The sequence below is a fragment of the Haliaeetus albicilla genome, chromosome 2, assembly GCF_947461875.1.
Source record: "Haliaeetus albicilla chromosome 2, bHalAlb1.1, whole genome shotgun sequence".
Taxonomy (NCBI): Eukaryota; Metazoa; Chordata; class Aves; order Accipitriformes; family Accipitridae; genus Haliaeetus; species Haliaeetus albicilla.
In genome coordinates this window covers 58,123,844-58,150,326 of record NC_091484.1, presented here as the reverse complement: position 1 = coordinate 58,150,326, position 26,483 = coordinate 58,123,844, and the positions used below count along the sequence as shown (strand labels likewise).

Here is a 26,483-nt window from a genome sequence, read left to right as displayed (position 1 = left end):
TGCAGCAGCTTCCAGCTGTCAGGAGGAGGACAGGATGGGATACAGTCTCGGTGTACACTGTTCAATCTTTGTCTTTTCCTGTGTGGCATCTTTGGTACCTGTGCATTTATCATTTTGACCCTCTACATTATGTTACCTGACACCTTCACTTCTGACATGGCAACATGATGCAAGAGAAACTTGATCTTTGAATCCAGCATTCCTAAATTTGAATCCTGATTTACCATTGATTCTCATCTCACCCTTTAGTTAGGTCACTTAAACTCTCTACTAAGCTGCTCTGCCAGGAAATTAAGGCTAGTAACACCTAGAGATATTGTGACAATCAATCAATAAGTGTTTGTAAAGTTGTTGGTAAACAACAGGCACCAAGTGCCAAATCTAATTTAAACAGATATGCTTTATAATCCTCCCATTTTCTTTGCAAGAACTTTAATATGACACAAAGATTAACCTTCTGATCTGGGAAAAAATCTCTACTGATATTATAGACTGGTGTTGGCAGCAGACCTCTAACTTGAAATACGATGTCCTCACTGACATCACTAAATTTCCCATGGATTAGCCGACAGTGATACTTCAGGACTCATGGGAAAACTGTATTGCAGAGGCAAACAGCAGCGAGGGAAAAACCACATAGTTTCCTGGACTGTAATTCTTAGTCCTGTTTCAGCTCTGAATGAAAGATAATGCCACTAGACTTTCTAAAATGAAAGATTTATTGTTTTACATAGAATATTTAATGGACATTATGAAATAGTTGATAATATCCACTAACATCAGAAGGAGCCTTCAAGTTTTACAGAAGTAACAGTGGGATTGAAATTTCTAGTATCTGCTAACCAGTGAACATACATGTACCTTGAAAAATGTGACTGTTGGCCCCTACGTGTTCATACACAATGTCAACTGGATTTATAGGATAGGCCTGAAGCTGAAGCAAGTTTTTTTTAGAAATGGTGGTGAAACACCTTCATGTTCAAGACATTTATGATTCATGACAACCTCAAACCAGCAAACTTATTCAGGACTTCAGAAGTCTTAACACTGGCTTTGCTTCTCTATTATGACTAAATACTTCAAAGCCAAGAGGACAACTGAGCTGTGCTCACAGGGGGACTGTGCACTGAGCCAGTCCGATACCTGCTACCCCTCAGCGACAGCAGCCTGCAACTGCTTCTAGCTCCCTCTCACCAGCACCCACAGCACTGCTTGCCAGTGAGCTAACAAATGCCCTAAAAAAAAATAATTAGATATTTCCTGGCACACCCCATCACAGCTGGTGCTGTACTGTTCCTCTGCTGGACCATAGGCATGCTGCTTCTCATTGTCAAATCTACCAGTCACACTATCAAGTCCCTTGTTACTTTATTTATATAGCTGCAGCAGAGCTCTTATTCTGAGGCTTTCCAGCCATTGTTTGGGAACATAAGAAAAGCAGCTCCGAGGTTTACGGGAACGCTTGCAGATACAGAAAACAAGAAGGACAGGGAAGAATCTGCAAGAGCGAGGTGTCAGCTGGCTCACGACCGAAAGACTGCTGTAAGGTAACAGCATCTCTACTACCCGCTCTCTTAAGAAAGGGGGCCTAACTAATGGCACCTTGTCACCTCACTAGGTTTCTCATAGCAATGCCTGGCCTTGTGAAAACACCACCGAGTGCACAATTAGGTAAAAAGATGCAAACTTACTACAGAAGCGCTTCCGTTCCAAAACCAGTGCAAATACATTCTATAAAAACAAAACAAAGCAAACACCCCACTGAATGTTATTTATAAATAAGATAAAGAGCTGTTAAAGCGGCCTCACTGCACCAGCCACGGGGCAGGGCTGGCTGTCCGGGCCTCCGCCGCCACCTCCTCGCCGGGTGACCCCCGCACACCGATCCCGCCTCCACCCGCTCTCCGCCACCGCAGCCGCCCCTCCCAATTAAAGTTTCGACAGTATTTTAACTCCCCCCCGCCGCAAGGTAACCGCCCCGCCGCCTGCGCTACCGAGGATGGCCCCGAGCGGCCGTTAGCAAAGGCCGCCCGGGTCCTGCCCTCAGGCCGCGGCAGCTCGCCGAGCCGAGCCGCCCCCCCCTCCCCTCCCCTCCCCCGGCACCGCCGCCCCGGCAGCGAGCGGGAGAACCGAGGCGGCAGCCCCCTACCGAGCCGCTCCCCCCCCCTCCCCCGGGAACCTGCCCGGGGAGCGCCGCGCCGCTGGCCTGAGGGGAAAGTTTGGCGGGAAGCCCGTCCCCTCAGCGCGGCCGCGCCAGCCACCAGCCCCTGCCGCCCCGGCGGGCAGGGCCCCGAGCAGCGGCCGCGGTGGGAGGGGGGGCTGATGGCGGCGGCGCAGGGTTGCGGGCGAGGGGCGGGGCGGAGAGCCCCTGTGGCTGCCATGGCCGCCTCCCCCTCCCCGCAGCCTCCCTTAAATACTATGGGGCGGCCGTAGCTGCGGCGGGCGCCGCTACGGAGCGCACCATGCGGGCTGTCGTCGCCTTGGCCGCGGCGCTGGGCAGCCTGCTGCTCGGCGGCTGCCTCCTGCGCCTGGGCGGCCAGCAGCCCCTCCGCGCCAGGTAGGGCGGCCGGGGCGGGGGGGGCCCTCGCCCGCTGCGGTGGGGCTGCGGGGCGGGAGTGCCTGGAGCCGGCTGGGGAAGCGGGAGCGGGACGTGGCGAGCCCCCCGCCGCCCTCCGCCGGGAGAGGGGCGCGGCGGCCCCCCGGCGCAGGCTGGGCTCGGCTCGGCTCGGCTCCCTTGTTCGCGGCGTGCGAACGATTCGCGGGGAGGAGACCGGCGCCGCTCACGCCTGGTGATGCTTAACCGCTGGTTCTGACAACTTTGTTTTCCCGTCTTGCTTGCCAGGGGCTGGGAGGAGGACGCGGGAGTAGCTACTGTCACGCCGAAAGTGGTGCGAGCCCTCAGGTCCCCCCTAACGTCCCTTCCTCAGACCGAGAACAGGTACGGGCTGCCCGCCTTCGCGGACGGGTCGTGTGGAAGGGGCTACAGAAGCAGAAATTTGCCTTCGCTCCCATTCATTCTTCCTTTTGTTTTGGCAGCTTAATCAGAGAGAGCGTTGGAGACTCACTAGACGGAGAAAATGGAAATTCACTTTAACTGTAATAAATTGTTTGTTCATAGGCCCTCTTAGTGACAGCTGTCACGCTGCCCTTAGTTTTGAGCCCAATAAAATGTTGCGTATAGCAGTTTTGTTAATGTACGATGCATAAAGTCCTCGCTGAATGGCATGTTCCAGGTATCTTTTATTCTTCTTTCCAGGAGGGTGGAGCTGGAGCTGGGTTGTATTGTTACCGTTTTTGTAATGTGTATTTAGTTAAAAATACAGATTTCTCCTTTAAAATCCATAGGATGAAGGCGAGACGTATGAAGCCTTTTTCATGTTGTGTAGCATCTTACTGCGTGGGAGCCCTTTTGCTTGATCCAGTGTTTTGATCTTCTAGATCAGTGTAGATCTTTGCTTTACAGCCTGTTATTTTATACTGTGGAGTTTAATATGAAAATAGTTGGCAAAATGAACTGTGAAACAAGTCGTGTCTTATGTGCAGGCTTCAGTATTAACGACTGTGTTTTCATGCTCTTGAGTCTTCACACGCTGTAGGAAAACTAACAGTGCAGAAGAGGGTGGTGTAATCCACACATGAGGTACTACTATGTAAGAAGTAGTTTGCAAATATTTTTGCTATTCTCTTTTACGTTATATGGCCTCATTAACATTGCAGTTCCAATGATTATTACATGTTAATATATATTATGGTTCAAAACACATGATAAAAATTAGAACTTGGGAATTTGGTCTTTAATGGGAACTGTGATGTCCTGGTTATATTGAAGTCCACGGTGACAATGCAGTTAACCTTACTGAGGCCACCATCTCACCCAATCTAACTGAATTTGAGGTTGAAACAACATAAGCTTTTCCTAAGTGAATGCAAGTGACGTTAGTCATAGTAGCCATTGCAGTGTACCCTAACAGTAGGTTTCTTACATGTTTCCGATGAGAGAACCTTGTGCTCCCTGTCTCAAAATTTAGAACTTTCACAAGCTGTAAGTTTATAACATCTTTCAAAATTAGAGTGAAACAAAATGAACAGGAACATTTGCAGAGTTCTAACTGCTGTTACATGCTTCTAGCCTGCTTCTCTTTCCTGTGCTCATTTTTTCCCTTTCTGCCTTTTTTTCCTTCTTTTCCGCTCCTTACAATTTATGGGTTTTGTGGTACGTACTCTGTTCTGCTTTGGTTTTGTAACTGTCAGTACATTCTCCACTCTGTTTTATGTTATGTCTGTGGTTCCCTCCTGCCCCGTCTTCTCATACTCTTCCTTTTCCCTGCTAGTTTCTGAGCTGCAGTCTCCTTCCACTCAGCTCTGTGTGCTAAAACATGGAGTCAAATTGACTAGAAATGCTGCCAGAGAGCACTTCAGAGAACAGAAGTCTAGCTACTTCCCATCTGCTGTTAGTATACTCGCAACTGGGGCAAAGAAAGTGGAAGCAGCACATACCAAAGAGGGCTGAAAATCCATGGCATGTATGGGTCAGTTTTTAAACTCTGTAATAAGGCAAGTGAGCATGAGATTTTAAATACATGTTTTTCCTTAATCTACTTGGAGGATTTTGGCACCAATTTGGAGCTAGTTTTGATCAACCTGAAATTGTATTTCTTCATGACTAAGTGACTGCAAAAGTGTGACAAGTAAATTATTCATCAAAGAAAGTTTCATTTCACTCTAGCTCCTATAACCGTAGCATCTTTGGAGGGATGGCTTGGTGGCTGAATTCAGGAGAGGATGTTCTTTCTCACCTGAGTGACTACGCTCACTAAGCTGGCCTGACAGGAGTTTGTGGTGCATGTTTGGCATATGAGGAAGGAGAGAGGGCTGCTGGACTGACCAGGAGCTGTTACTTCATCCAGAGAGCAGCTGGACTGGGCGGGGAGCCATGCTGGAGGGGTTTGATCCAGGCAGCAGCTGGACTGGGCCTGGCTGAGGGCCATGCTGGAGAGATTTGATCCAGAGAGCATCTGGACTCATTCAGGAGATTCAGACCAATCCCTCAGTGATAGAGATGGATGGTCTGGTTAATAGGAATTAGATTCCAGTTTGCAGTGGGTTTATGCCGCAGTATCCATGAGTATAGCAGAAGGACAGAACAGTCCCTCATTAAAATAGATTGTACAGGGGTTAGTGAATTTTAGGCTACGTTAGTATGTTGATGCATAAAACTAGGAACAATCTATTGGTGCAGACTTCCTGAAGTATGGTTCTCCTGAAGTACCCTGACAGTTTGAATAGCATTGCCGTGTTGCTAACAGCAATGTCCTTTCCTGCATAAGAGTGAGAGGATGTGCACGGATGTTAGGTTCAAGTCTGATCTCTTCATCAGTTTCACGCATTTTTCTGGAAAGCAAAGATTTTTCTCACCAACTTTGGTGGGAGGATCCAGGAAAGGAAAAAGAAAAAAACCTGGGCACTATGCTTTTTGAACTCTTCAGAACTGCAAGCTAATCTTTCTTCTTATCATGGTTTACTTTGCTGTTGGAGGCATATTTGTAACCAGACATCTCCTGAAGAATCTCTAAGGCCCTATTATTCTGTTGCCTCACGATATTGAAAGCTAATCTGCTCTTTTACTTTGAGTAATTCTTTTAAAAGGATGAAACTGAAGGATGAAAGGATGAAAAGCAGGGGATTGGTTCAGACTGTCATAGATATTTAGGCAGCTATTATGCACAGCAGTGTTTAATTAGATGGTGACCAGGCACCTAAAGTTCTCTGAAGATCTGTGTCTTAGTAAATAACCTTGAAGATGCAGTTTGTCTTTTACAGGACACTTCTTACCACTTTTTCTTGTTAAGTACTACATAACTCGAAAGATGTGACTGCCTCTACAGTGTGACTTCCAGTTTTTGTCTTTGGTTTATTTCATAGCCTACTGTGCCTGTTAGTAGGGTTTCTTACTTAAAAAAAAAGGTCATTGTTAGTAAGATTTCTCTGGTAGTCCCCAAATTTATTTGTGGAACTGGTATCATTTACACTGCAATACTATGTTTCTCTGGCAAATCCTCATGCCTATGCCTCATACCATCCTCTCAGTTTTTAAGCTGTAACTGCAAGTACAGCTTAAAATTGCTTAAACCAAGAGCACAACCAAAAGAAGTAGTCTTGCACTTGTCCCACCTTTAGACACTTGGCCCTCCCTCCCTCCCCATGTTTGTGCTGGCATGTTTGTATAATCACAGCGTTAATAGTAAAATAGAGGGTTCGGTACTGCTAGTGCTTATCAGGCAAAGGTGACATAATGAGAGGAGCTAGGTAGTCTTTTCGTTGTTATGAGGCCCAGGGTGTGCAATGTTAAGCTTGGGCAGAAATTCTAGCTCCTTTTGTACTGCCCAGGAATATATAGCAGATAAAGAATGCCAGCTCCTACGAGGGAAGTGAAAATAGTTTTCTCGAGCACTATTTATATATGCTTTATATACAAGTAATAACAAGGCAGCAGTACCCTGAAGAACTGACCACCACTACTCTGTTACTCTGTTTGTGTTGCCAATTTTAAGGCATTCACTTACTGTTTCCCTGTCTTACTCTCTGTCCTCACAGGTCCAAGGCAAGCACAGTGTAGAGACTGTTGGGGTAATTGAACAGTGAGAGGAAGTGATTGAGGACCTATGAGTAAACAAGTTAGTATTAATACAGTGTTCCATAGTGTTGGTTTCTCCAATTCCTCTCTTAGTAGCAGATCTTTATGCAGGCCTGGGGAATAAACAACTATACCTAATTAACTGTGCTACAGAGACCTGTACATTCTGTCTTCTGTCAAGATACTGCATTCTGGCAGGCAGCAGGGGAAGAAGAGACAGGTTATTACCACAGTCATGAACAGTAGCTTAGTATATTGCACAAATAATTTGTTACAGTTTAGATAGTCAGCACTGGTGGCCCCTTCACTAATTTTACTGCTCTCTTAGTATTTTTTCCCTTCATTCCCAAGTGATGCATGCAGACATATTTTAGGAGCACATTTCTAACACATGCCTCATGTATTGGTTCTGTCTAAATGAATAGGTGTTCAGTTGAAAGCTGCTGCCAGGACACATTTATGTTCTGACAGTGGTGAAAGGTTTCCCAGCCTCTTTCTGTTTACTTGATTCAAGTGAAACTGCTCTGTCATTCTGTCTATCGTGTACTATTGTAACATCATTTTAGTGTAAGTACCTTATTCTTTTCACTTTACCCACCATGAGACTCTGAATGTTGCTTGTCATGTTATCTGTCATGTGGGTTATGGATTTTATAAATAAAAAGTATCTGATGTTATGTATACCTGCACTGGAAGGTCCTCCAAATAGTTTCAAAATGCAGCTTGTCTCAAAGACCTGATTTAGCATTCCTTAGATAAGCAAAACCTCTATGGGAACTTGAACAAGGATAGTAGGATCAGTCTCTTTCACAGTTACTGTGATTAATGTTACAAGACAAATTCTTACTCCTATGGTTTGATAAAGCCATTTTTATAGTCCATTTCACCAAGCATTTAAATTGTGTATTGCCTTATTAATCAAGGTGTTGTGAACCTTAAAACCGTTGCTATGTTCTTATCATCTGATTAATTTGAAATAGTGTCAAAGATGGCACTTAAGAGCACCCTTCCTAGGGAAGTATGGATTACGGGTTTTTAATAGTATTCAAATAATAGACTATGAGATTCAAATATAAATTAGTCTCTTCAAGGGAGAGATTAAGACAGAAGGTGTTCACAATCTGGATAGTGTTGTTCAGTGCCACTTTGGTAAAAGGATATAAATGTGCAGTTTTGCATGCAGAAGTTACCCTTTTTAGCTGGAGATCCTCAGCTGGAACAGGGTTCAGAGGTCCTTGTGCTGCTTCAGGCAGACAAGAGCAGGAAGCCATAGAAAAAGTGCAACAACTGGTTCTGCTGGGCACTGAGTGAATAAAGCCAATGAATGGGATTTTTCCTTATGTTGTGTGGACTTAACTCTTGCTGAATTTAGGGGTGAAATTCTCGTTGCTTTCAGTGCTACCAGGCAGTCCAGTTCTTAACCCTTTTTGAAAATCTCACCCCACATTTTTTCAGTTGTTTCCAGCTGATTTTGTGGGAATTCTGGAAGATTGACCTTTCAGTCCTGGGCATATCTTTATGTTATAATATAATTCACAGCACTATATTTCTTTTTTTCCATCTGCTTCCCCCCCCATCCTTTTTTCATCCATCTTATGTCCATCCATTTTCCTACTCTGATAACTGTTTGAGGTTGAGTTTGGTTTTGTTTTTAAAGGGCTTCCCTTTTCTTTCCCTCCCTGTATCACTGCTCCCTCAGAACCCCATGTTAACTGAGGTACCTGTCTGTCCAGTGATTCCCTGCACTAAGACTCCCTATAGTCTCAGGACTGAATGCTACACGTGCAGCAAAAGGGACTGTGGACTTCCCATATATTTTTTCTATTTCTTATTCTAACGATGGGTGCAATCCTTGTTTTAAAGAATTTTACAGTTTAAGGAATTGCTGTCTTCCTGAGAGCAAGATGTAGAATAACACCGTGCTGATAAATACGGCACATAGTCTTAATCTACTGTGGATTTATTAAAGTACAGATGGTGTACTTTCTGAGTTCCTAGAATTACCATAGGAAGTATGTGGTCCTCAAGCCATTTGTATATGATTTAAAAAAACCACCTGTTTTTCAGATTTAGGCCAGTGAGGTTGGTTTTGAAACATCTCAACCCAAAAGGAAATGCAGCAGGAATTTCCCTATTTCATCAGGTTTATGAGTTCAAGCCAACAGGACATAACATGGTTTCCACTTCAAGTTCTCATCTAGCTTAAGAGTTTGCAAATTTAGTTGAATGTAGCCTGATATCTGCATTGTTAGGCATGTTATCAGATGTCATTGCAGGAGTTCTAGTGCAGTTCTAAGTATTGAACGAAGACTGTCATCCATTAGGTCAGGTAAATTCCTTTAGTGATAAATGTTGCCTAGCATAATTGTCCTAAGTGATGAGAAATCTAATCTGAGTCTGATGTCTGCACAACTCTACAATGAATAATGCAGAAGTCTGGACTGCCCCTTGCACACCCCTCTTATCTGAATGCAAAAATCTTTCACTCATGTGAAGCAGAGGCCTCTCTGACAGTGAAACAGAAATTCAGAAATTTAACTTTTACTAAAACGAGTCATTGTTTTGCATGTCTTGTTTTATTTTTTATCTTTTTGCACCATATAAAGAGCATTGAGTAAATTTTGTGTGGAAAAAGTCACAGAAGAAGCACTTTGGTGATCTGTCTTAATGTCTGCATTATATAGATAAAGAATTTGGATTAAAATTTGTGTCTGGCTTTCCCCATAGCTGTGCCATTTTCCCCAATCTTTACATGTGTCATGGAAAGGGAAGGAAAGACTCCTTATTCCTTTTTTCTCCCCTTGATGGCTGTAAAAGTGATTGTCAGGATTTAATGACAAAATAGAACAGGCATTTATTTTGCTCATTCTTTTTTATCTGACTTCTTCCGTTTTGAATTTTTCAAGTCTTGAAAATGTGTGCATAAAAAGCAATTACATATTAAAAAAATGAGGCAACTTGCTTCAGTTGATCTTAGTGCTATGAATCTAAAAAGACTAAAAGTCTGTTGAGTAAAGCTTGTATTTGGTTGAGAGAATATTTATTCACTGCCCTGCTGATCTCAGGACATAAATTAATAGGAAGCTGTAAGGACCTTGTAATGATTCTCTGCACACAGTTGAAACCTACTTGTGAAAGAATGTTGGTTCCCCAACAATGCCTGCAAACGCACCTCGCAGTGAGCTGATCAGACCTAACCGCCCACCCTGACTTGGTCTTCCTGGCAGGCTTCATGTGTTAAAGAAGTTCTCCCCTGTGGCTCAGAAGGGCTGGGGCCGCTTCTCAAATCAGCATCCAGCATCTTGATTTTTAGTTGTAATGGAAGACTTATTTGCAGCAGTAACATGCATGATATCAATAGGCCTTTTTTTAAGGTGCTGTTTATGCAGCTAAGCTGTGCCTGTAGCCATTTCTCTTACTTTAAGCTGCAGCTGCAGAAGAATTATTTGAGCTTACTGAGTTAAAGAAGCAAGAGAGAGGAAACATGATTTAGTGCTAACTAAATTTGTTTGGGAACTGATGTTGGGTTCTTTTGTGAAAGGGCCCACCTGGTTCTTCAGTGTAGACAAAACCATTCAGACCAAGCTGCCACAAACCTGTGTGTATAAATGTTGTAGGCAGAATATTTGCTGGCACTTACTATGTAAGTTCTGCTGAGGTATTTGCTCTGAACCGTGTGCTCTGAGAGCTGTCTGCGCTCACGTTTGTATGTCGCTCCTTGAAAAAGAATTTGGTAAGGAGCTGTATGCAAAATCGGCCAAGGAGCTCTCAGTAGGTAGTGCCAGCTGTTACTATCTATTAAAGTCACCGCAGAACTGAAAGGACAGAGGTTTATGTTGTGTTGTCTTACCATTGCCATCAACCAGGGGCATCCAGACTGCTTACTTCCTTAGGGGCACTAAGTGTATACTGGGAAGAAGTTCCTGATGGTGGAAAGAAAGGGAGAGAGCTGATCTCTCTCCTCTGCAGCCTGCATCCTGTGTGAGTTGCTCCTGTGCAGTGACTGATTCACTAAAAAATTCATGGGCAATGGAAAGAGAAGGAAAGGCGCTTTGTTCCTTTTCCTCCCGTCATAGCTATGAACATGCCAGTCAGTTCAGTGGCAAAATAAACAAGCATTTATTCTGCTCTTTCTTCTTCAGTCAGTCGTCTTCTCATTTGAATTAAGGTTTTAGTTGTTTAAGAAGAGAAGGCTCAGGGGAGACCTTATCAATATCTGAAGGGAGGGTGCAAAGAGGATGGAGCCCGGTTCTTCTTAGTGGTGCCCAGTGACAGGACCAGAGGCAATGGGCACAAACTGAAACACAGGAGGTTTTCTTTGAACATCAGGAAACATTTTCACTGTGAGGGTGAATGAGCACTTAGATGGTTGTCCAGGAGGTTGTGGAGTCTTCACCCTTGGAGATATTCAAAAGCCACTGAACGCAGTCCTGGGCAACTGGCTGTAGGTGGCCCTGCTTGAGCAAGAGGTGGAGAAGATGACCTCCAGAGGTGCCTTTCAACCTCAGCCACTCTGTGATTCCATGACTTGAAATGGTATCTTCCAAGTAAGATCTTCAAAATCAGCTTGTCAGAAATCTTGTTGCTAAGTGGTCTCCATGTTTTAACAGGTGAAGGCAATGGAGTTTTGGTCCTTGTTGGTAAAAGGAATGATGGTTCAGAAGCAGAGCACGTTGTGTACAAAGCAGGAAGACCCTTTCTCTTTGAGTGCCTCTGTATAGAGATGGCTCAGTTGTTCTGTGTTTCTAAGAATAGCATGGGTTCTGTTCACTGCTGCAGCTCACACCCAGGGGTGAATGACACAGCATCTACGTCTTCTGTATTTCTAGTTCTGGTTTGGACAAGTAGGTTGCAGTGTCCAAGTGCTCCAGAAGTAGTAAATCAGTGGAAAGAACCCAAAAGGAACAGGGCAGGGGGGAGAGGGGAAGATATTGAGGAGCAAGGAAAATAAAAATGCTGGAGAAAAAAACCTTCATGGTAAATGACAGTATGCACAGCAGAAGGTTGATGATGGAAGAGGGTGATTGTATGAGATTGAACCTAGATACAGGGTGAACTGAGGTGAATGGAATAAGACCTTGGTATCTCAGTCATTTACTAATTTACAGCTCAATCTTCTACTGGGACTGCCAGAGCAAGAGGACCACACAGGAGCTTGGTGAAGATAAGACAACAGGAATTAAAGATCACTGTCTGGCACTTGCCTTGGTTCCTTTTACAAATATTTATTCTCATTGTGTAAATAAAGAATAAACAAGGGAGGAAGCATTAAGCTCAAGTCAATAAGTTAAGGTCCAAGTAGAAAGATCCACTTCACCTGTGGTGTTTCCTGTACATATTATATTGGCTCTGAATATTGCACTTCATCAACAACTTTAGCAAATCACATTTGCTAAATAGTTCACTGGTGAATATTTTAAGTATCTTCAAACATAATGTTCAAGAGGCTTCCCATTTAATTTATTTTTTTAAATTACATTTTCTAATTACAGTGTAAAGCAGAAAATAAGATTCAGACTATGAAATAGGGTTACATTAAAGAATCAAATATTTTGTAGACACAAGCAGCAAACTCCCCTTTTATACAAGAGCTTCACAATAGAAGTCAATAAGATTTCTTTGGTAATGTTTTCAGCTAAATCAACAGTTATTAATCTTATTGTCATAGCAAAGTAAATGTGACAGCGTTGTCAGAATATGTTCTCTCTTTTAAAGTTTGTTGTTTTCTCCCCCCCCCCCCCCCCCCCCCCCCCGCAACAGAACAACTGTTAATAAAAATGGAATTTACCAGTTCGAACAGGCTTCAAAATGTAAGGCAATTCAGGACAACATTTTGTCATCATCTATCAAGAAGAAAAGGTAGGTGTTTGCTGTGCTTTCTGCTTTGTTTGTTTTAAATAGAAGGGTAAAAGATTGTCCTCTTTTACATAATTCTGAATTATATTAATGTGGAGCTATACAACAGGAAACTGAAATTGTTCAACCAATGTTTGCCTGCATTTTGTCTTTCACGTGAATTAGATTTATTCAAGGTTGGATTTTATTTTTTTTGTTTTCACAATATAAGTCAACAAGATTTCTCCTTGCCAGTTAGCAACATTTTATTCCAAGATATTCACAAAAAAGTTGAACAGAATCTCTGAGGTATAATTTCATTCTTGAGTGTCTTTTTCCTGATTGGTGAAAACTGCTATGAGCAACCTCAGTTAATGGATTCTTTTCAGCATATTCACTAGAGTAAGTATGGAAATGTACTAGTATAAAAACTTGCTAATTAATTGCACTCATTATAATAACTAGTTCGCAGGAAATTAATTGATTTTAGATATATTGAAAAAACACCCCAAATTAATTTGGGGTTTCAGCTTGCTGTTCTGCCTTTTCCTGACATGGAAAAAGAATCTTTGTTATCAGCTCTGCTCAAATTCCTTGCCACTTTCTAAAGTGAAAATGGGAGAAGCAGTCCATTGCTTTTGACATGTAACATTTTGCCTATATGGATGCACCAATAAATAAAACATTGTAAATAAGAAAGGCTTCCCATTAGGACCAAGTTCCAGCTTAAAATTATATGCCATGGTGTCTTTAAAATTGGAAGCTTCCCCCCCCCCCCATTTGTGAAGAGAAGAAATGGAATGAGAAACAAAAGCTCCACTAAAAATAATTATGTGCCTTTCCCCATTCAAAGGACTGGAGAAGTCAGATTTTTCCTTAATACAGAAACAATGTCAAATCATGGTTTTGAAACGTCTCCTGTCTTTTTTGCCCCCTCCTTGCTTTCTCATTGAGTTTTAAGATCTTTCACCTGTTTTTAAGTCACCATGTTCCCAGCATTCTGTCTTTACTCTTTTAATTCTTTCTTTTTTTTCTCCTCTATAACTTCTTCTCCCACAAATATTCCACCTCATCAGCAACACTATCATTGAAGTTTTACTCTTTTCAAAGGTGGTAGACTACTACGTTACTGATGCACAGCTAGTGAGAGCTGAAACAGAGACTGGCAAACAGAGGTCAAAGAATACAGTTGACTGAAAAATTGAGTTATTAACACCAAGAGAAGGACAACAAGTCACTGCATTGCCTCCAAAATCCAGTTATGGCAATATAAATGCCGTTCTTTATCCTGTGTGTTACGAAGCTGTGCAGGCTGCAGTAATACAGACATGCTTTTCATACCTAGAATGTTTTGGAACTGAGCTTGTAGGAGAAACTTTAGGAAGTGCGAGACCTTTATTCTGTGGCTAAAGAGAAAGGAGCTGCACCATTTAATGAGACAGAAGATGAATTGGGCAGGTAGGAGGAGAAACTGATGCTTGGAACAAAGGAGCAAGGAAGGGATTGCTTTATACCGTGAATATTGTAACTCATTGCCCTTCACTGACAGGAGCTGCAGGGATCTTTGTTGCTTTTTGAAAGTGTGACCCAGAGACATGGTATATAAATGCTTTATATTGCAGTTCTAGGCTTTCGGGGACATTCTGGACACTCTTCCCTCTTAAGTTGGCAGAAAGGGAAAAAAATTACTAGTTTAAAGCTTGTCAAATTATTTGATAGTAAAAAATGCTATGTAAGTGGGACGTAATTATTATAGCAGGTATGTGCTGGTGGTGATAAAGAGTCTGAAATGCTGAGTTTTGCTGGTATTTTTCCATTTTTATTCTAGAGCAAGTCCTACGGGCACTCTCCTGAGGGCTTTAAAAACCAGTAGTTGTTTTGGTAGTATTAAAGTGTCCAAAAGCAAAAGGGATCATCCTTTTCTCTTGCATTTCCTGCCATTGTTTTTCTTTTTATTTGTTTCTTTCTTGAACATAAGCTGCCAGGTAGGAATATCTCCTTTTTTCACTCCTGCTGCCCAATTTTCCTTCTAATTCAAATAGCTTTTTTTTCAAGTAGGTGTTTAGTTTTAGCAAGTAACTAGTGGGCCTTCATCTGTCTCTCTATTCTGACATTTTACCTGTTGTCTCCCTACTATCTCAACACTTCTGTCCTTACTGTTGTCCTTTAGATATCTGCCAAAAATTAGAAGATACTTCTACTTTGTCAATGCCTCAACTGTGCATAATAGTTCCACCTTAGCCACTGCAGTTAATGTAGAAGGTCACTGCATACCTGACAAGTACTATAGGCAAAAAATGACACCTTCCACCTGTTATTTGTCAGCAAGGCTCATGCAGTATAAGTCAGTTTCCTACAACAGCATGTTATTATAATGGTTGTGGTACAGGTGGCAGCCAAAAACAGGACAAAACATGTTTCATTCACTATTCTCAGCACTGTAATTATTGTCTTGTCCATGTATTTTTATAGTTAATTTAGCTGAGCTTTTTTATCTTAATAATAAAATCCTTTTAGGATCAGTGAATATGTGCTGTAAGCGCCTGGGTGCCAGTGGAAATATATATACTGTCCCAGCTCTTTAAAACGGAACAGTGGAGAAGAGGACTGTCTGGGTTACAGGAGAGCCATGAAATGATATTCTGATGGCCTTCTGGACTGATTCCATTGGAGGAGTGAGTCCCTAAGGCTTCTTTAAAGCAGGAAATGCTAAAATAGGCTTTTTGAGAGGAAAACAAAGCTTTCTGGGCTGTAAACCCAGCTGCAGCAAATCCCAGAGCTTCACTTTGAGTCTTTAAAAAAATTAATCTGTGGGAATATTGTCTGTATTCAAGTAGAGTTTGTTTCATGGAAGCCTTGTATTGGTGCAAGCAGATGTGGCAGCTGCCTTGCAGAGCTGCCGGAGCCGGGAGCTCCTGTCCCCCAGGACGTGCTGCTGGGATGTCTCCGCCGCTTGCGGTGCTGTGCCAGCGCTGGCAAAGATGAGTTCTGACAGTCCGTAGTGTCTTTGTAAGTCACAAGAGGAGCAAAACTGGATGCATAGGGCAAGCAGAGGTGTTGTTTTCCCTTGTAAAGACCTGTAAGTGGTGGTTTTCTGGGTGATCTGGTGAGCTTAGACACCTCTGAGCAAGAGTGATTCCATCCAGTAGACAGCATTGGAAAGGCAGCAATGTTCTTGCATTGTAATTGGTGTTTTTACCCTAAGTGCAGCTTCTGTTACATGTATAAGAAGGTCCTCACAGTTTCTGACAGTGAGTGCCTGTGTTTCTCATGGGGCCTCAGAACTAGCATTAAGGGATGATGCGTCAATTTTTCTCCTTACCAAATGTTTCCCTGTAACTTGCTAATAATTTGTCAGTCTATGCAATTTCTTTCTGAGCTGATGGTAATTTTTCTTTTCATTTCTGACTCTGATCTTCATCTTTTCAATGTCTTTAGGCTAGAATTTGCTTTTTCTATATTTTTTCTCCTGGATAAAGATAGCCTAAGTAACTCTTCATGCCCTGTTATCCTATTATTTTTTGGAGTTTTCCATAAGTCCCAGCATCTAAGGGTTATTTATTGTTTAGCCTTAAGGAGTAAAACTAGATGAGTGATTCAACATCAGCATAGGCTATTTCAGTCCTGTGCTTCTATCCCATCCTCCCTTTACACTCACTCCCTGTCCTGCCCTGTGCTGGTACTGACACTTGTCTGACCCCATGATGAGCCAATTTAGGTAGCAGCTTCAGCAAGAAAGTAGTTCCTTTTTCTCTGGCTGCAGTTCCAAGGCTGCTAATACAACATACCAGCAGGCAGCTGCCAAAATAAGAAGGCCTTGTTCCCAGTTTCTCTGCTTCCATCACTCCTTGCTTATACTGGCTGTGGCATTTGTTGGAATCTTTCCTGATCTAGTTTAACATACTAAAGACGAAGAAAATGCATATGCTTGTTTTTTTCCTTCTGGGTTATTTTTTTGCCATGGCAGTAAATTAAAGTGGCCTATGAAGGCATTTGATAAGTGCAAAAGCTGGGAAGAACAAAACAGAAGTCAAGTAAGTACCAGCAGTGGCACAAGGGAGAGGACAGATTTGGAGTTGGACTGGAAGGAGGGAGAATGTACTGCACCAGGTCAGATCAGCTACAGCTGCAGTGAAACTACTTTCGCTCTTCTCCCACTTCTGCCCATTCATTCCTGCTCTCTTGAGTTGTGCAAGGGCTCAGTAAAATCAGTTTAGTCACAATCATCTAGTTCCTTTAAGAGTTTGCTAAGTCTGGAGAATTAAGATTGTATATGTTGTCACAAGTGCAAACTTGAGCCAAAGACTAGTTCTAATGCAATATTTCTCTTAAAAGTTTCAGTTCTTTTTCCATATAGAAATGGGACCTGATTTTACTCAGGGGTATATAAACAAGTTAACTTTAGCAGTTGCAGTACTTTTATGAAGCAAACAAAAAGTGGGATCTGTTTTTTCAAATGTTTACCATAAAGCTATGGTACTAAAAGCATGTTGAACACAGAGAGCAAAAGAAGCTTTTGGCTTGTTGACCTCTGCTGCTGCAAGCTGCCACAGCCTTTTTTATATTCCTTTTTATCAATTCTCATGCTCCATTTAAAAACAAGAGACATTTCTTGCCATCCCAACTCTTGTAAAACTGTTCAAAATACACACTTCTAAGTTCCAGCTAAAATAAACCCATGATCATTTGGTTTTGGGCCAATGCTAAGCCATTTTTGCTAAAATAATACAAGGTAGATCTTTTCTGGAGACGTGAGTTTGTAGTCATGGCATCCATATCATCTCTTCTTCCCATTCCCCCAGCCCTCCTCATAAGTCAGAGTTAGTGTTTTTTAAAAGCCCATATTAGGATCCAAGCACAAATGGGAGAAGTATTAACATTGAACCGGTAAGGGAAGAAATGTCTCCGTTCTTTTGACTTCCATGTTCTGAAGTATTTCACATATGGACAAATTTAAATCTCTTGAAAGGGTTTAAAAGGAGCAGAAAGCTCTTTGGTTACATGTACCAATGTAACCAAAGTGCTAGTTGATGTAAAACAACAGATTGTTTTATTTAAGAGATAATGTGAAGGAAAACTTACATCTGTAAATATTGGTCTGTGGTCTTAGCTGATTGAACTGAGCTTTGGGGACTTTATAAGGTAAATAAAAGAAAAGGCCTAAGACGTGTAATGTTTCATCTTGGCTTGCAAGAGTGACATTTCAAACATTTTTGTAGTTTAAAACACCAAATACGAGAGGTTTTTTGTATTATTTTGGACTTTTGCACTTGAGGTGATTTCTAGTAATTTCAAGATATTTATGGTCAAATATTTAAGTTTGAAACCAGTGTACTTTTGAAAGTTTCTGAAAAGAAAAGTTCATTAGGACATCACTATTAGGAAGAGATGTTTAATAGGCCATGCTAATTAAATGAGGATAGTACTGTTACAAATTACAAAAATAAAATAGGTCATGGAGTTCTAAAAGCAATCTATTATATATGCACCATGCACATTATTATTAACACATGCATCATTTGAATGTTTTAGAGACTGTTTCTAAATATACATACATATATATTCTAGTGTTTGATGTTATTGCCTTTTTTTAGATATTCAGAAGATTATTATCTTCACATAGTCACAAAACTGCAGAACTGCACCTGGATAAGGAGACCAGAAGAATCTACAAAGTTCAGGTAATTTTCATTGTCTCATTTAGAAAAACTGTTTACCCTCAATTTGTCTAACAAGCCATAAGTTTAAATCTTCCCTTTTGAAAAGATAATTTTGTATTACTTTTAGACTGCATTCATAGCTATACATTTCTATTAATCTTTTGATGCTGGGACTCCTCCTGTTTATTTGAATTCAACTGTGCAAACTGAGTAGGATAAAAGAACTACAGAAATGAAGTAATTTCACCTGTATCCACTGTAATGAATAGCTAACTAACTTAAGTAGAATGGATTAAAATATTCCTGACACAAAACCTACAGTAGTAAAAAAAAAAAAATCACTAATGTAATTTTGTCCATCTGATCTGGCACTCATAAAAGAATGTGTAATGAAGCAGTGTATTTTTTACCCCAAGACTATTGCTTCTGTTACAGAAGTGCCCAAGGCACTCATTAGGTTTGACGCTGCATGTCATGGCCCCTGAGCGTGTAAGCACGTGATTACATCTGTCCTTGTTCGGGATGGCACATAAGTACATGCTCAGTAGGGACAGTGATCCCTGAAAAGCTTCCACTCGCTTCCACTCTCATTTGGAAATGTATCATGCTGGTTTTAGAGAACAGCTTCACTGTGCCAACCCTATTTTCTCCGGGGGAAAATACTGTCTTGAATTACATTATTACATGTATCAGAATTAAAGATTCTCTCATAATCATTAAAAATAAATAAACTGACATACCTTCCAACTCTTTGGAGTTAACTAGCATTGAAAACTTAATATCTACATGCTCAGCATGATACCCTTGGAAAAAGTAGTTGCGGGGTGGGGACAGGTAAAGCTTTTTGTGCAACATTGCTGTGTTTGCTGTGTATCATAAATGACTAATGGTTTTTCCCAAAGCTGAGGTAGAATACATAAAGTTAACGTTTAAAAAACTTTCAATTAACTGAGGTAGGCTTTGGCTGTGCACAGAGATACCAGAGCATGATAAGAAGCTGTAGAAGCAGCCCAGTCTGTTTCAGAACAGGCAGATGTCTTATACAGACTCCACAAGAGGTAAAGCTGCTCTCATCTGCTCATCACCCTGCTACATTTAGGCTTTTTGTTTTCCAACCTTATTTTAAAATTCTCTTCCTTCCGAATGGACCAGCCACCACTTACCAGCAATTTGCCTCTTCTTCTGCTGTGCTACGTGTATGAGTCAGTGGCAGAGTAACCACTCCTTGTTCCAGCTTCATTTATTGCTTCTGCAATCTCCCTTCCACTGGGCCAACTTCTTCTACGTCTTCTAGGCCTACAGGAATCAAACAAGACACCGTCTATCTCATCATATGAGACTGTTGGACTTTAAGTACAAGATTCCTACTGTTCCTCTTGCTGTCTTTGCCTTCCAGCAAGGAGTGTGGGTCATAAGTAGCTGAGGTTTGTTATACCACCAATGATCAGACTGGAAATATTCAAAAGTGGAAACTGTGGGGTGCACTAAGCCACCTAGAAAATGTGGACTGTATGTACATTGAGGTGAACTTACTAGCTTTAACTTAGCTCAAATACCAAGTGAAAAAAATCCTTTGAAAGCCATGGTTCAGCACAGGCTGGATAAACTCTTGTTACTTAATCGACATTCAAGGGCTGCACTGTTATGGTTTCATTGCTTTTTAATATCCAAACTAGCTAGAGTATTAGCTAGTTCATATGTACACAACCCATGCTGCAATTCTGATGACAGTACTGTGTATTCTTCTGTCCCTATGAAATCTGATCTGTTTTGATATCATCCAAAAATTCTATTGATATGACCAAGGACTGGTACTTTGGTTTAGGGCATTGCAGATTATTATTTTACAAAATACGTGTGCTTTTGCATAAGTCTTTTCTTTCTTTTTCCATTCTCTCCAACTCCTCTTCTCTCTGTTGTTCTATGGAAATATGATATTAAAATTTTACAGTTGTCCTTGCTCCCAGACCATACTGGAGACTTTCAAGGCTCTTAGCAGTTGGTCAATAGAGGCTTTAAAAAAAAAAGATTAAAAGAAGGGAAAAACAAACTCGGTGTAAAATTTACTGACTAAATCTGTATACAGTCCATGCTTACAACAGTCCCAAACTTATTTATCAGACTTAAGCACAAGAGCTTGGAACTAGCTTTGCAAGGACACTCTAGCTGAGAAATGATGCATTGACAGAGCTCTATGAGGAACAATGCTTCTAGAAATGCGGTGAAATAAATGAATTAATAATCCCTTGGCAGTACATCTCTTCCTTTTTCTAACTTTGCCTAGTGTCAGTAATGCATAATAATTGTGTAATACAAATATTATTCAGTTCTAAAAATCTCATTAAGTAGGTAGATAAACACACCCATTTTGCAGAAGAGGAAATTAATCTCAGATGGGCTGTGCAGCAGGAATTGGGTAATACAGCCAGCCACCTTCAGGACGAGAGCTTGAAGCTGCCTGTGTCGTATTATTCACCTGCCAGTGGCACCAGAAGTCTGCCTGCTGACTAGACTGCAGAGAAGCTGCTTGACTTCTTTCCCTGTTTGCCCATCTGTTAAATGGGGTGAACACTTAACATGCTTTTCAGGTGTGGTGTCAATTGTATAACATCTCTTTATTATCCTGAAGTTCTGAAGAACAGGCATGCATATTTATAAGGGATTTAATGTCTTATGCTTCAGGGCATAAACTAACCTCTAATTAATAAGGTTCAAAAGTAGCTTCCCATGGGGTAGTGAATTTTTCAGAGAAGCTTTCTTATGTTTTCCTCTGCAGCTTTTGCAGTTGGCTACCGTCATACTGGTAGTGGAGTAAAGGAATATGCGATCTGAGCCAGTAACTCTTGTGTTCCTAGAAGACAGCACTGTGTGCCAATGAGTACACATCAATTCTCTTTGTAAGCTGCACTCCCAGCAGATCCAGTCCAAATAAAAGAATATGAATTAGAAGTGCAATGCAGGAAAGAAATACTTGTCTTTGTATTTGGCAAAAGGGTTACAGCTGACAGCCACGCGTGGCACAAACCACAGTATTTTTGCCAACCCATTGTACAAAAAGCAGAATGCAGGATTCCAGGCTGGCCCTCTACTACCTAGCTCAGCTTTGCCATCCAGCTGTGCAAACTGTGTCCATTTGTTGTCAGAGAACTGCCCTTTTCCAGATGGCTTCCTCTAAAGCTGCTCTGCAGGCTCCCATGTGCTTGGCTAGATTGCTGTCTGGCAGTGGTCAGAGGTTCTTGACAGCTACGTGATGTTTACGCATGCGTTTCTCAAAATCAAGAAGAATCATGAGGCAAGTACAAGCCATGGTGTTCTCTTTAATACCTCCCATATCTACAGTCACTCTTCTCTGGCAGATTTTTGTCCAGCCTCTGTTGGGGAACGAGTCTCCTGGCCCTTCACTTATTTCAGTACCTGTAATGCTGACATCAGCTCTGTGAGATTCAGGCTGCCCTCAGAGGAGCAAGTGCAAGCACTTGGTTCATTACTCTTGCAATGTAGTTAAGATTTGTTGTGCCCCACAGTAGTGTTTATCAGCCATTGCTAAAGAGGTTTTATCTACCTTCACAACAGAAGCTAGCAAAGGGGATGTACCTATACCAGAAGTGGTGTAAATGACATCCTACTAACAGTGATTTAGGGAAAGTCTTCTCCAAGGTTTACTGCTACTGACATATAGTAAACTATTAAGTTTTTTTTCTTCAGAACCTTTCCTTTATGAAATTCAGCTGTGCTTCTCTTGTTCTTTTTTTATTTCTCGTGTTCTTTATGGTTCTACAATCATCTAGCATCTCCACATTATCCCTTTGTTTCTAAGCCCACCTTCACTTTTCAGATTTATATCAGCTCTAACTTGTTTTAGACAAAGCAAGTCCTCAGATTTCTTGGTTATAAGAGAGGATTGGTAGAAACCTGGAAAGGGAGGGGAAATAATCTTGCAGCTGCCTGGAAGCATCATTCTTAAAGTTCCAGAAAAAAGCTCTGCTGGGTAGCTTCCTCAGCAAAGGCTCTTCTAGCTACAGTCAGTAGAGTCTCAGGTTCCCTAGGTAACCTGAATATTAATTATTATATTAGTATTCTTCAAAGGTTTTCCACTTAAAAGAAATGTTTCATTAGTGCAACAAATTACAGAGCCCAATTGGGTGCAAGCTGTAATTGTTTTTTACACCTCCACATCTCTTTGCTCTACAGACTTTTAAGCTTGATTTATTCTCATTTGGGCTATATACCCATGATGGCAAATAATCTGCAGGTTTTCCAAATAGTTGCAACTCCTGTTTTTGCTGGAAGCTAACAAATAGCTAAAAGAGCCCTCAAAATGACCGGGGAGGGCAGGGGGGGGAAGGATATGGAGAAAGGCTGAGCAGATGCTGTGTTTCAGAGAAGCCTCTGGGCATTGTATTTCTGGGCTATCTTGCTGAGCTTGGAGCCTGGCAAAGCAATGCAACAGTTCTTCAGGAGTGGTATCACACTGGAATAGCCCTATGTGAGCTGTAGATACTGGGCCCCCTACCCATGGAAATACCATTCCTGAAAAATCTTATTTGCATCTGATGATGAAGGGAGAAGGAAATTCCTAGCTGTAAAATACAGTTTTAAACCCCCTAACGTTACACTGCAGTTTAGCTGGCACACTGCTCCACCCCACCAAAATATTTTAAACATTTTTTAAAAGAAAACATTACTACTTTAAAAAAAAGAACCCTAGGTCTTGAAAAGAATAGTTAAAAGATCAACCCATTTTCCTAGTCCTGTAATTTCCCCTCCTGCTTTTTATTCCACTCGACCTCTATTACCCTTTTCCCATTTTAATATCTCTTCTGAAAAGTGTGTGTAAACATTCCTGCAGATTATAAAATCACACTCCTTCTTGAAGAGATTAATTTGTAGTGTGCTACACTCTAACTTATATAACAGTATTGTTTAACACATCTATGTGCTGCAATGAACCACAGTTGAAACACAAATAAAATACCCTGCAAGGTCAATTTGTGCTTACGTAAGCTCACACTGCCACATAATCAATAGCTTTCCTAACACTAAACAGATCAATAATTCCACTGTACTCGCTGAAATCTTCCATTCTGGTATACAAGAAAATATGCAGAACTCTGAGATTACAGTGTGATTTCAGAGTACATCTGCTGCATAGGTTTAATAGATCGTATGTAAAATCAGTAGTATATATTCAGAGACAATTCTGTTTCAGAAGAGAAAAAGGCAGGCTGGAGAGATGGTAATTGGTGACAATTTGGAGAAATGGTTGAATCTTTTAATTGCTCTACAGACTATACAGTTTCCTAAAGGTTGGAGGATTCCTACAAGGGCACCTAATTTTGGATCAGACTGAGTTAATTATGTCTTCATGGCGGACTCTTTAAATAGTCTTTGGTTTGAAAATTTTATTACACTTTTTACATATTCAGCCTTGATTTCAGATTCAACCCTGTTGGCTTTCATAGTCTTAGAATTTATGATGTTACTTCATTTATAGACAGTTCAAGGGCGGTCAGTGTAGCATTCCCCTTCAACACGTTCTGTTTCAGATATCAGATTTAACCACTCTTTTCTAAAAGATTGGAATATGTCATAATATGCCTCATTGCACTTTGATGCTATTGACTGAGATTGACAAGAGCCCGGAGAAACCCATATCATTGTCTAGAGCCCCCAGTGCAGTACAATAAGATAATTGCTTGTTCATTATAAAATATTACATCAGTGGACATAGATAAAAGGTAGTCTTGCTCTTTGTAGTTGCACCCTTGAAATTTTGCTCTTATATAGTCGATTTTTTTGTGGGTTCTTCTCTGTACTGTCATGACAGTCTCTTCAGTATGAAGAGTCTTTGTTGTCTTCACATGTACAATACAGTAGCTCACATGAACTAATGATTACAAATACCCAAGCTAGGTGAACTATTAAAACAAGCCATTAGACAGGCATAGACTTTCTGGTTATTAGTAATCCACAGACTTTTGTTACTTGGAATACTGTGCCCTTTATTCAAATGATATTACAAACTGTGCTGTGAAATACACTTAGCATCAGGCTTACACGAGTAACAGCTTTAGATATTTGCTAGTCTTACTTTGTGTTTGGCTATCTCTTTTATGTGGTGTTTATGTGTGTTGGGTAACTGAAGATCCACAAAGAGATATGTCTGTGTCAGCGTTGCTGGTGTGGATAATGTGTAAGTGCTTTATAACAGGACTGGTATGATATTCGTTCTGCAAACAAACATTCACTTGTACAGATGTTTGTAAAAGGTGACTTAGAATCAAATGGACTTAGACTGTTACTGAAAGAAGTTTTGCCCGTTATCTACTAAAAATCTCCAATTGTTGAAATTCTGCCCCTTGCCTAGGCAACCTCTTTCAGTGCTTCCTCATACTGAACTTAAGCATTCTTTAGTGCAAATTAAGATGATTTTCCTCACCCTCCCCACTGTGGCCTTAGAAGACAGTTGAGTATCTACTATTTAGAACAATGTTTCGCATATTTTGATACTTCTGCAGTGTCCATCCCCATCCACTTTTCCCCTCCTTCCACCTCAATTTAGTCCAATGTATAATGACAGTGAAATATTTCACTGTCCTCGGCAATGAAGAGTGCCCTCTGGCCCCAGGTCTACAGGCACTGGCATCACACTGAAGTGTAGTCTACACAAAAGAAATCCTATTAAGGTCACACAGTTTTGTCAGATTCTGCAGGCTCATGTCCCCCTGGGGGTACTGCAACCCCTTGAGGATCACGGTTAACTGTGTGGTCCAGTTAACCACAGTGGTCCAGCTCTAGGCTGGAGCAGACAATTCCAGTGGTATACTCTCTTTCCTGTGTTCCAAAGTATGAGGCTGTGTAAAGTTTTGGTGCAGAAGCAAGTGCTTTTCACACCAGACATATATCTGAATAAAATATTTTCAAATATAACATTTAAATAAAATTTACTTGAGCTAAGCATTTGTAATGAAGGAAAGTGTTCTGAATAAGAACCATCCTACTTACTGCAGGAGGATGAATGAAAGGTCTTCTTGGTGCTTGTATCAGTAGTTTGGAGGAGTGGGGAGCTTTGAAACTCTGCAGAAGCTCTTTGCATAAAGACAAATTTCACCCTTATTATAGATTCTTCCCATTCCACACAGGATAAGTGCCAGCTTTTGGACCAGCTGAGAAACTCTGCTTGCCCTTGACTAACTGTTGACTGCTTTAGTTCTTATGGCTGGTTGAAATGGAGTTGTTAGAATGAAGATGTTGAGACATTTGCAGTCTTTTCAGGATGTGTGCACACTGTGTCTTGTCAGCAGGCACGTGCAGCCTGTACGCAAGTGCTGAACCAGCTAAAATGCATATATTCATATTAGTGCACAACCAAGCTGAGCTAATTAATTTTGCTGCTAGAAGGGATACAATAGTTCAGGCTGAGCTTCTTGGCTACAGAGCTAATACAGGAGCTGCAAAAAGACTACATCAGTTTACTTAGATCCTGCAGGTACTTACTGACTTTCACGAAATATAGTGTACTATCCATGTTAAGTGTTTGCATTATGCAGATGGAGTTTGGAAACATGTACAAGCAAGGCAGTAGTCCTCTATTACTGCCCACAGTTCAGTGGGGACTGACTGCATAGAAGCTGGAAACACCATTATTCCTTTGGCTTGTCTCAATACTTTGATAACTTGCTTCAGAAACCAAGATTTTCTTAAGTTCTCAGCAGCCACAAACCTGAAGAAATTATCTGGATGCCATCTGGCCTCAGAATTCCATCCCAGCTGACCTCAATACAAAAATGGGCTCAGCATCCTTGGTCCACAAAGGACAAAATTCAGCAACAGTGTCTGCTGAGCAACAAAAAATGTTCTCCAGTGCAACAATGACTCTGTGTTGTCTGTGAAGTTTTGTTCGTATTAGACAAATGCAGCACACCATACCGGTTAGGTTATTGATTAAGACTGTCATGACTGTACTTATTCAGTTTTATGAGGTATGTATTACCAGTCCTAATGGTGTAGTCTTTTTCAAGGTACTGATTTTGTTCCTTACTTGTTACAAGTGAAATTTCCAGATAATGCAATCAACTCCCTTTCTGCTTATCTTGGCATAAGAAATATCTCTGGTTGATGTTATGCCTCAGGATTTAAAAATAGCTCTTGGGTCTCACTCTGCTTCCAGCTGCTTGTAGGAGAAATGTTGGGGAGAGGGCTTCCTCCAAATAAGAAACTGGCAGTAACAACCTGTACTCCAGAGGAGGTACTTTCCAAATCTAGAGCCCTACAAAACTTGGGTACTTTGACTCCAGGTTCCTTCACTCTAGACTTCTAATGCTGTGACTGGATCATAAAAACATTTTGTTCTA

The 26,483-nt window shown here is 41.2% G+C and overlaps 1 protein-coding gene across 4 annotated transcripts in view; it reads left to right on the top strand.

The window, feature by feature from the left end:
• Positions 1-2,338: 2,338 nt before the first annotated feature.
• The window catches only part of ST8SIA6 (ST8 alpha-N-acetyl-neuraminide alpha-2,8-sialyltransferase 6), a 47,867-nt gene continuing 23,722 nt past the window's right edge, over positions 2,339-26,483 (top strand). For 2 of the 4 annotated variants that reach the window (XR_011323232.1, XM_069776178.1), the window contains exons 1-4: positions 2,340-2,557; positions 2,843-2,938; positions 12,395-12,493; positions 18,064-18,150. Coding sequence is in view for 3 of the 4 variants with exons in the window: in XM_069776178.1 (XP_069632279.1) it covers positions 2,463-2,557; positions 2,843-2,938; positions 12,395-12,493; positions 18,064-18,150 (377 nt within the window). In the remaining variant the exon portion in view is untranslated. Of the gene's footprint in view, positions 2,558-2,842; positions 2,939-12,394; positions 12,494-18,063; positions 18,151-26,483 lie in introns of all 4 variants that reach the window. The other 2 variants (XM_069776189.1, XM_069776198.1) reach the window with 2 other exon arrangements.